This window comes from Vombatus ursinus, unplaced genomic scaffold (assembly GCF_900497805.2).
Source record: "Vombatus ursinus unplaced genomic scaffold, bare-nosed wombat genome assembly UNPS02010822.1, whole genome shotgun sequence".
Lineage (NCBI taxonomy): Eukaryota > Metazoa > Chordata > Mammalia > Diprotodontia > Vombatidae > Vombatus > Vombatus ursinus.
In genome coordinates, this window is record NW_020950600.1 from 329,557 (window position 1) to 340,475 (window position 10,919).

The following is a 10,919-nucleotide window of genomic DNA, read 5'->3' on the forward strand; positions in this document are numbered from 1 at the left end:
GTGTGTGTGTGTGTGTGTGTGTGTGTGTGTGTGTGTGTGTGTGTGTGGTTCCCAGCCCCCCCTACCTGCTGTTTCCAGGCCAGGACTCCGGAGTCCTCTACCCTCAACAGGGCCTTCTCGCCCCTGCCCCAGTCTGCCCTGCCACCCCAGACCGTCGCCTCCTTCCTTCCCTTGTTCGGAGGTGGGGAGGGGGAGTCAGGTCAGCCTGTTCAGGCTTGGCCAAAACCCTCCAACTCCGGGCCTGAAAGCCCCGCCCCTCAGCAGCCCCGCCTCTTAAAACAGGGAGGAGTCCAACCCAACCCCACCCCCAACTCTGGGATGATATTTCCCGCCCCCACCCCCCACCCCAGGTTCTTAGCACAGGGAGGATTCTGTACCCCTGGCTCCTCCTCCTTTGAGTCATCCCAAACTGCACCCTCTGGTTGCTAAGCAACTGCATCTTCATCCTGGTCCATGGGAAGCAGAAGGGAGAAAAATGGAGTGGGGTAGTTACTGGAGCCCAGTGCCCCTTCTGGATCACCCCTACCTTCTTGAATTCTTATTCTGGGATTCTAGGTTGTATTCTAGACTCGCCTGGGATCTGGGTCACCACTTCCTGGGTTCTAGGCAGCTTGCCTGTGACATGGCAGCCCCAAAAGCTAGTGTGATCTTAGAATGCATCAAAAGGCATGCCTTCCAGGAAAAGGAGTAAGGTCTGCCATCCTTTGCCCTGGCCAGACCCCAGCTGAGTGCCACAATTTAGGAAGGACATTGTTAAATTGGAAAGTGCCCAGAGAAACGGCATCCAGTCTGGTGAAAGGTCTTGAGTCCATGCTCTGTGAAGATTGGTAGAAGGAAGTGGGGATGTTTAGCCTGGGAAAGAGAAGACTGGGATGTGGTGGGGTGGGGGGAAAGAAGAGAGCTGTTTTCAAATATTTAAAGGACTAACACTTGGCAGAGAGATTAGACTTGTTCTCTTTGGTTCCAGAGGACAGAACTAGGAAACAGAGAGTTTAGGTATGACATCAGAAGAAAAAACCCAAGGACTTCGAAACAACTGGAGCTCCCCACAACTGCAATGAGCTGTCTGAGGAGGTGATGGATGGAAGGGGAAGGGGAGGAACACCCACTGGAGGTCTTCATGTAGCGGTTAGATGACCATTGGTAGGGTGTGTTGTGGTGGGAATTCTTTGTTGGGTAGGGACTGGCCTAGGTGACTGATAGATGGATGGACCTTCCAACTCCAAAATTCTTTGTAGCTGATTCTGCTAGGTTCCCCTGGCCTCAAAATTCAGGGTGCCCTAGTACTCTAGAGTCTCTGCATTCTAGGTGATAGAGTGCTCCAAACGCACTGAAGGCTAGGGGGCCTTTGCTGTGCCCTGGGTAGTTTAAATAGCAAGTCTTGGCATTTCAAGTCCATTGTGTGATCTGAACACAGTAAGCCTTTAATAATTGTTCAATAGAATTGAATTTTCTAGCCTTCATATTCTCATAACAGAAAGGGGGCTCCAAGGGGATCTAGTCTGACCTGTACTTGCAGGTGCATCCATCCCTTCAACACCCCAGACAAATTGTCACCTAACCCGCTCAAAGATCTCCAACACTGAGGAAATCGTCACCTCCCCAGAAAGCTCACACAGCTTTGGGACAGTATCTTAGAGAGCTTAGAGGGGAATTTCTCCTCCACTCAGACATTGCAGAGGACATCCTCAGGATGTGGTGAATGCTTTTCATGAGCAGACATGTCTGTTGTACATGCCTGGTTAACATTAATAATTAAAGTTATATTGAATCACCCTTTATGGTCTGCTGTGTACATGACAATGTTTTTTTTTTTATCCTCGTTTTGTATTTAAGTATAAAATTTAAAAAATTTAAAACTTTAGTTTTAAATTATTATATCAATAAATTTAATTAATTATTATATCACATATAATTATATATTATATTAAACATTTAATATTAAAAGATGGCTGGAGTTATTTCTGTGGTTTCATTTACCAAGGACTCTAATATGATCTTTTTTAGGGGGGTTTTTTTTTGGTTAGGCAATGGGGTTAAGTGACTTGCCCAGGGTCACACAGCTAGTAAATGTTATACATCTAAGGCCAGATTTTGAACTCAGTCCTCCTGAATCCAAGGCTGGTGTTCTATCCACTGCTCCACCTACCTGCCCCTCTGATATGATCTTAACATGTGTATGACTCCTCATTGGAGGAGAACCTTTCAGGTTGCACTGTACCTTACCAGGTCAAGTTGTTGTTGTTGATTGATAAACACAGAGGAATCTTAGATTCTCTCCTCTTCTGAACCAATAGTGCAACTTCAAAGATATGGTTTAATGTAGGAAATAGTGGGCAGCTCGGTGGTAAAGTAGATAGAATATCAGGCCTGGAGTCAGGAAGTCTCATCTTTATGAATTCAAATCCAGCCTCAGATACATCCTAGTTGTGTGCCCCTGGGCAAGTCACTTAACCCTGTTTACCTCAATTTCTTCATCTGTAAAATGATCTGGAGAAGAAAATGTCAAACCACTCCAGGTTCTTCATCAACAAAACCCCAAATGGGGTCATGAAGAGTTGGACATGACTGAACAACAACAAAAGAAAATAATTTACAGAAGCCTGACTGTTTCCTTCTCATATTTTCTTCATGGATGCTTTCAATATGTCTAAAAGCATTTCTCATAAAGACTGTGGAAAGAAAATTTTTCTTGGTCTTTTGGCTAGAATCAAGAGAAGATTTTATAAGAAGGAGGAAATAAACATGGGAATTAACAGCTATTGAGGAGAAGTTGCCATTTTGGATGGAGGCACTAATTTTTTTTGGGGGGGGGGAACCTTTTGGTACCTTCCCTTCCCTGAGATATCTTATAAAATTATGTCTCAGTGCTCTCCAAGATTTTGTTTCTTCCATTATGGATTTCCTCAGTGTGCACTTGGTCTGGTTCAGCCTCTCTTCAATAGATTAACCAGCAGTTATTAAATACTAACTATGTTTGAGGAATTTCTGGTTCCTTCAACTGACCCTTGAATGGGTGGAAACTAGGTTCTAGGCTTATCTTTTTCTTTTGCACTAGAACTTGACATTCTGTTTTTTGGAGGTCTTATTTTATTTTTAATGGTATTTTATTATGTAAAGAAAATTTTTAGCATTCATTTTTACAAAATTTTGAGTTCCAAATTTTTCTCCTTCTCTCCTCTCCCCTCTTCCTAAAATGGTAAGCAATCTGATATAGGTTATATATGTGCAATCATGTAAAATATATTTCTGTATTAGTCACAGTTGTGGAAGAAGAAAGACCAAAAGGAAAAAAAAAAACAAAAAAATTCAATCTGCATTCAGAGTCCATCAGTTCTTCCTCAGGATGTGGATAGCATTTTCCATCATCAGTCCTTTTATTTGTCTTGGATCATTGTATTGCTGAGAAGAGCTAAGTCATTCCTAGTTGGTCATTATACAATGTTGCTGTTACTGTGTACAATGTTTTCTTGGTTCTGCTCGTTTCACTTTGCATCAGTTTATACAAGTCTTTCCAGGTTTTACAACTTGACATTCTAGCAAAGGGCTATGGTCAGACTACACCTTGCTATTCTGAATGATTATGGGAAATTGTCTTTCCCAAGGGAAACTTCTCTCTCTCTCTCTCTCTCTCTCTCTCTCTCTCTCTCAATAGAAAACAGCTGATCAACCTGTTGGAACCTTATACTCTTTATGTATTACTTGTTCCTGGAATATTCCAGCTGTTCCTAATTCCACACTGCCCTTACTTATCTTTTTGCATTCTTGGTTCAATAAAAAGAGACAATAAAATGTTCAGATTTGCCCCATTTTAGAAAAAGACCTGGCTACAGCACCTCTTTGCACATCTATGTTAGAGCTCTTCCCTTGTGGGCATAGAAAGACAAATTGTCTTGGCTCAGTCAGAATATGCAAAGTACTAAATCAATTCTCCAATGAAAGGTAAAAGGTGCTCTCCAGTCTCATGATCTTTTTCACCTTCCTACAGACCTACTCCAATTTGTCATTCTCTTGCCTAAAATGTGACTCTTGCAAATGAATAAAGAGCTGACTATTCAAATGTTAGCTGTGCCTATGTTCCAGGTGCTCTGTGTTCTAAACTGGTCTTCGTCCCTTCCCCCATAATGGAAGAGAACAGACTTCACAGAATTTCAGAATCTCAGAATGGGAAGCGTCTTCAGAAGGCAGCTATCTCATACTTGTGTAGAAATCTCCATAGCATCCCAGACTAGCATTCTCTTCTTACACACCTCTAGTTCTAGGGAGCTCACCATATCCTGAAGCAATCCATTCTATCTGAGCTCCAGGAAGGTCAAAAGAATGAGCAGGACTGGAGTAGGGCTTCTTCTTAGCCTATCATGCCCCAGTGGGCAGCAGGAGATATGCTTCTACTCCCTCTGGTTGTCATTGAGACTGGCCCTTAGAACATTAGTGATGAAATTTGTCAGGATTGCAAAGGTCTTGACCCTTCATTGTGGTACTTTGAGAAGCAACCTATGGTCCAGGATCTACCTCCACCCCAACCTCTCATCCTCCAACTTTCAATCACAGTGAGTTATAGACCAGAGCTGTCAGGAATAAAAAGTGCTGGATTACTTTTCCTTATCTGTCCAATGAGAGGACCTCTAAGGTTCCTTCTTGCTCTAAATTCTAAATATCCAACTCTGGTTAATCTCTCATTACTTTTCATAATACAGAGCCCAGCCTTGATCACAGAATCTCATGGTCTGGCCATCAGAGACCATCAAGTTTTTCTACTGTACCTGAAGCAGAATGTTGTCTATAATGTACTTTACAGATGCTAATCAGGAAGGCATCTGGGGGTGCAGTAGATAGAGGGCTGAGTCCAGAGTCAGGAAGACCTGAGTTCAAATCCAGACTCAGACACTTACTAGCTGGGTGAATCTAGGCAAGTTACTTATTTTCTGTTTAGCTGTTTCTTCAGCTATAAAATGGGGATAATAATAGCACTCACCTTCCAGGGTTGTGAGGATCAAATGAGATGTTTATAAAGTGCTTAGCACAGTGCCTGGCACGCAGTAGGTGCTTAACAATGCTTATTCCCTTCCCCACTTCACCACCCCCTTCTCTTATCCAGCTTGACTTAAAGAGGGAGACACCAGGCCCAAGCACCCACCTAAAAAAGACTTGACAAATTGAACCCACCACATCTCATTAGCCCATTTGACTTCTGGGTGACTCCAATCATCAGGATTTTTTCTTTCATCCAACCTAAATGTGTTTCTTGGAAACCAACCCATCACTCCTAGTTCTGCTCTGGGGAGCTAAGAACATATCCGATCCTTCTTCTAAATGGTCACCCTTCAGACACCAGCACATAGCTCTCTCAGGGGTCCCTTGGGGCTTCTCTCCTCTGGAAGAACCATCCCTAGTTCCTTTGATGGGTCATCATATTGGCATCATGTGGAGTCTCTGGACCAACTTGCTTAGTCTCCTTTGGAAGTTTCCAATTTACTGATGTCTTCCGTAAAATTGGCACTCAGAATGAGTGGGGAAAGACTACAGGAGGAAATGGAAGGGCAGGACCAGGATTGAGAAGCTATGGGTACCATGTTATGGAGACTTCTTCTTTAATGTTGTATATGGCCACAAGTCATTTACATTCTAATATTTGTAATAGAGTTTTGTTGAGTTATTTAAAAAAGTGAACTCTAGAACCAAACACAATCCCCCAGATGTAGCCTGATACAGATTAGTAGGAGCAATATTCCCGCCAGAATCCCTGCTAAGTTAGTTTTCCCCTGAAAGACAGGGAAGCCATCCCTGAGATTGGACCGATTCAGGAGACCAGGGCTGAAGTCACTGACAAAGCCAGGGGCATAAAAAGCCCCAAAGTGGACACTCCTCAGACTTGACAGACGTCCTACTGTGGGGGCACTCCACACACCTTTCTGACCAGATATGTCTCTCAGACTCACTACCTTGGGACAGTGCTGTATCCTTGCTACTTCTATGGTAGTGATCCTTGAGCTTCCTTTGTGTTAAACGTTTGATGGTCTAGGAGCGTTTCATTTCATTTGTTATGAGACTAAGTCAAGCCTGGCCAGGACAGTAAGAAGAATAAAATGCCACAGGAGTGATGATCTCTTGTCCCACTGAATGGCCGAACAAGGCGTGGCATATGTATGGGATAGAATACTCTTGCTCTATAAGAAATGGTGCAGGTACCCACATGCACAAAAATATTTGTAGCTGCTCTTTTTGTGGTGGCAAAGAATTGGAAATTGAGGGGATGCCCATCAATTGGGATATGGCTGAACAAATTGTAGTATATGAACGTAATGGAATACTATCGTGCTATAAGAAATGATGAGCAGGCAGACTTCAGAAAAACCTCGAAAGACTTGAATGGTCTGATGCTGAGTGAAGTGAGCAGAACCAGGAGAACGTTGTACACAGTAACAGCCACATTGTGTGATGACTAACTTTGATAGACTGAGCCCTTCTCAGCAACGCAAGGATCTAAGACATCTCCAAAGGTCTCATGATGGAAAATGCTATCCACATCCAGAGACGGAACTATGGAGTTGGAATGCAGATCAAAGCATACTATTTACTTTTTTTTTCTTCTGTTTTGTTTTGTTTCCTCTTTCTTGTGGTTCCTCCTATTGGTTCTAATTCTTCTTTACAACATGACTAACATGAAAATAAAAAAATAATAATGATAAAAAAGAAACGATGCAGGGTTTGGCTTTGGAGAAACCTGCAAAGACTTGTATGAATTGACGTAGAGGGAAGTGAGCAGAATCAGGAGAACAACTGACAGTCACAGCAAAATTATAATCGACTGTGAAAGACTTTGCTTCTCTGATCAACACAGTAACAAATCACAATCCCAAAGGACTCATGATGAAACATACTATTATCCCCCTCCTGACAGACAGCTGGTAAGACTAATGCAGATTGAAATAGAATTTTTTTATTTTTCTTGGAACATGGCTAATGTGGAAATTTGTTTTGCATGACTATACATACGTATAATGGGTATCATTTTTCTTGCCTTCTTAATAGCAAGGGAGGGGGGAATAGGAGGGAGAGAATTTGGAACTGGAAAAAAAGAATAAAAAAGTCTCTGCACTTAAAAAAAATTCCACTGGGTATAGTCTAAGAGGCAGGGTGATAGTAGATAAGACATAGGAATCAGGATCAGGAAGACCTAGGCTCAAATCCCACCTCAGACACTAGCTGCAGGACCCTGGGCAAGCCACTTAAACGCTCAGTGCCTCAGTTTCCCCATTTATAACTTGAGGAGGTTGAACTTGCTGACGCATATTGAGCTTATGGTCCACTGAAATCTCCATTTCTTTTTCTTTCTCATTTTTTTTTTTTTTTGGGAGGCGAAGGCAATCAGGGTTAAGTGATTTGCCCAGGATCACATAGTGTCTGAGGCTGGATTTGAACTCAGGTTCTCCTCTATGCTACCTAGCTGTCCCTCTCCAGATCTTTTTCAAACTGCCACTCTTAATTTCATCTTATTAAATTCATCCCAACAACCAAGGCTGCTGATCCTGACTTTGTCATCCAGTATGATGGCTATCTCTTGCAGCACTGTGCCAACATGGCAGATCCCTGGTTCACTCCACTGGAGCCCACAATTTCTTCTTGTCTCTAACAGCATGAAAGCCCTTTCCTACAAAGCTAGGTAAACTCTATCTACGGCATTTCCCTAACCTACAAGCTTAACTCCCAACAAAAAGGGAAATGAGGTTAGCAGCGGCATGACCAGTTCTTGAAATGTGCTGGTTGGCTTGGTCACCACTTCCTTTTCTAGGCATTTACCAACAATTCTGTTAATAACAACACACCCTCAAATGTCAAGGCCAAATGTCCTGACCTATGATTTGCAAGCTCAGCTCTCTTCTCTTTTTTGGGAAAACTGGTAACCTTCTGCTCCTACGGCTCATCTCCTGATCTCTGGAAGGTGGCAAAGGTCCTCGGTATTTACCTAGCAATCAGAGGCACCCATTCTTTCAGGCCTCTCATCACCCATAAATCCAAGCTGGATTCCTGGACCTGGTATCTGAAGTCTCCACAGGCCACAAAGACCTTTCTTTCCTTCCTCCCCAGAAGCAGTTGTGGGGAAGAGAGCCAGAAAATAAAAAGGCCTTCAAGTTATGGCAGGAAGTAGCCCAGAGCCTAGCACCAGGAAATGACCGTTGAGGACAACAGAGGCAGTAATGAGGAACACTTTATTGGTGTGCAGTGGGGAGAATGCTTTTTTGTGATTTTGGCTTCTTGTGGCAGGGTTTTAACAGCGATAGCTCCATGGGGACCCCAGCCCCGACCCCACAGTGACGGAGAGGGAATGGGACAATGGACAGACGTCCGAAAGCACCTCACACATCCTCCCTTAGGAAGACCAGGCATTCAGAAGGACGTCTCGCTGAGTGGAGCCTTGGGGGTTAACAGGGGAACCCCAGAGCTTGGGTGAGGCCGGGGGGCCGGCGTGGGGGGCCGGCGGGGATCTGGCCCACTCCGGGCTAGCTCCTGACACCGTTCCACAAAGCTACCGGCCCCGCGCCTCCGGGCCTCCGGTTGTGGGGGGCCTGGGCTCCCTCGATGACTCGGACTGGAGTCTATGCTAGCCTCTGATTGGAAGCTGTGGGGGTAGAATTGCACATCAGTAGAGATAGGGGAAGCCACCCAGCCCCCCTCTACTCCCCCCGTGAACAGAGACCAGACCCCCATCCCACGCCCTCAGGGGCCCCCGTGTCCTCCATTCCTACCCTAACGGGGGGGCCCCTCACCGCCTCTCCCAAATACCTGCAGATGGAAGCCCGGGGCGAGGGGCTGGGGGCCAGGCTCCGCACAGTCGGCCCAGGGGGGGCCAGCTCACATTGTTCCAGCTGTTCCAACAACTCATCCTCTGTCAGGCCTCCCGCTGCAGGGTCAGGGACGGGGTCAGGGCTCCCAGGGGCAGAGTACAGGGGAAACCAGGGGCCGGGTGAGGGTCAGAGAAACCCCAGGAGCACAGATTTAGAGCCTGAAGGGCTCTGGAGATCATCTAGGCCAACCCTCTCATCCGATAGACAAGGAAGCCAAGGCTCAGACAAGAAGCAATGTGCCCAAGATCCCAGAGGTGGCAAGGTTTGCCCCCAGGTCTTCCTGACTCAAAGTCCAGCGGTTTAGGGGAAGGAAGAGTCAGGGGCTTGGGGGGGGGCAGGGGCAGCGGATCTACCTGGAGCCTGGCCCAGCCGGTCCATGGCCGTGGTAAGGTCCCACATGGCGAGGCTGCCGTTGGCTTGGCCGGTGAGGAGGTAGCGTCGGGGCCGTGAGCCCAGCCTCCGGGAACCCTCACACTCGTGGACAGTGAACGCCGTCGTAGGAGAGCCGTCCACAGAACGCACCGAGCACACTCTGGTCCGAGGGGAGGAGGCAGGGATCACTCTCCCTGGGACCCCAGGGGCCAGGCTCTGGCCCTCCCTGACCCCCCTCTCCTGGGGTCTCCCTTTCTATTCCCCCCCATGTTCCCAGGCCCCCCATGACCTAAGGAATCCAGTCTTCCCCAATGCCGTGGTCTGGGACCCAGGGGGAGGGGCAGAAGAAGACAGGGTGCGGGAGCAGGGGGTCCTCACCGCTGGCCGGTAGATGACAGCCGCACAAAGAGTTGGTTGGAGTTAGGCACCACCTTCTGGATGAAAACCTGCTGGTCATCCCGCTCCCCATACGGGCCTGGACAGCACCCAAAGGGTCACAGGTCACCCCCAGGTCCCCAATCCCTGCCTGGGCTCTTCAGCACCCTCCCAATGTCCATCCTTACTCCCCAAACTCTCCTGAGAGTCAGAGGGACCAGCCCCCCTCAGGGGGCTTAGACCATGGACAGGGGATGAGGTATGGCGAGGGACGGGACCTGGGGACCCCCTGCTGAGGAAACTCTGCTACGCAAGAAGTTCAAATAAATGGGAAAAGGGGAAAATGGTGGGCTGAGGTACAGAAAGAGAGAGAGAGAGAGGGGGCTGGGAATGGAGAATCCTCCTAGTGCAATACCCCCAGAGCCATAATGGGGAGGGCGCACGGGCAGACAGAGGGGACGGAGGACAGGAGGACGAAAGCTGCCAGTCGGAGGCAGAGCGCCACGGGGGAGGGACGGAGGGGGCGAGGGCTGGGCATGGGCTGCCTGGACCAGGGAGGGAGAATCAGGAAGCGGGCCTGCGCAGAGGCATCACCAATGTCGTTGCCAGCACCGCAGCCCCCGTGGCTGTCTGCCGCTTCCAGCGCCAGGATTTTGAAGGAGGCCAGGGGGGTAGAGCCTGGCTGGGTGGAGATCATGCCCCGAAAACGGGTCACCGACCACGTCCGCACGTGATTGTTATCAGCACAGACTAGAGAGAGAAGACAGGCCAATGGCAGGGGGAAGACACTAGGGACATGAGAACCCTTTCCCTTACCCTTGGGAGCCCCTGGCCTGACCCCTTCCCCTAACCCTCCCCCACCAGAGGCAACCTAACCTAAGAGGGCTAAGGCTCCTCGAGGCCAGGGAGAGGAGCGGAGCCCCACATACCAGAGATGAGATGCTTCTCAGACAGCATGATCTTGATAACAGGACTGCGGTGCACAGTGAAAGTCTGGAAAAGCTGGGGCCCTGAGCCCACGGTCTCTGGGTGCTGCACAATGACGCGGACCCCCCCCGAGCTGGTGCCATAGGCTATTTCCAGCCAGTTACCGCTATCACCTGGAGCCGGGGGGTGCAGAGAGTGTCAGACACCGGGTGGCAGGGGGATAAGGGGAGAGACAGAGAAACAGGGGAGATGGGAGGAGGGGGGACAGAAGAGGCAGGGACAGGGAAAGAGACAGAGAAAGGAGAAACTGGGGGACAGAAGAGGCAGGGACGGGGGAAGAGACAGAGGAAACGGGGGAAATGAGGGAGACAGAAGAGGCAGGGACGGGGGAAGAGACAG

The 10,919-nt window shown here is 47.8% G+C and overlaps 1 protein-coding gene and 1 long non-coding RNA gene across 3 annotated transcripts in view; both read right to left on the reverse strand.

Annotated features, from left to right (window-relative positions):
- LOC114038180 overlaps positions 1-223 on the reverse strand; it is a 3,047-nt gene extending 2,824 nt beyond the window's left edge. For both annotated transcript variants that reach the window (XR_003568547.1, XR_003568546.1), the window contains exon 1: positions 66-223. This is a non-coding gene — a long non-coding RNA (uncharacterized LOC114038180). The remainder of the gene's footprint in view (positions 1-65) is intronic.
- A 7,968-nt stretch (positions 224-8,191) lies between these two features.
- SHKBP1 (SH3KBP1 binding protein 1) overlaps positions 8,192-10,919 on the reverse strand; it is a 7,491-nt gene continuing 4,763 nt past the window's right edge. The window contains exons 13-18 of the mRNA XM_027855340.1: positions 10,523-10,693; positions 10,188-10,343; positions 9,597-9,693; positions 9,200-9,378; positions 8,785-8,902; positions 8,192-8,620 (exon numbers count right to left, since the gene is read on the reverse strand). Coding sequence (XP_027711141.1) covers positions 8,389-8,620; positions 8,785-8,902; positions 9,200-9,378; positions 9,597-9,693; positions 10,188-10,343; positions 10,523-10,693 — 953 coding nt within the window. The 3' untranslated portion in view covers positions 8,192-8,388. The remainder of the gene's footprint in view (positions 8,621-8,784; positions 8,903-9,199; positions 9,379-9,596; positions 9,694-10,187; positions 10,344-10,522; positions 10,694-10,919) is intronic.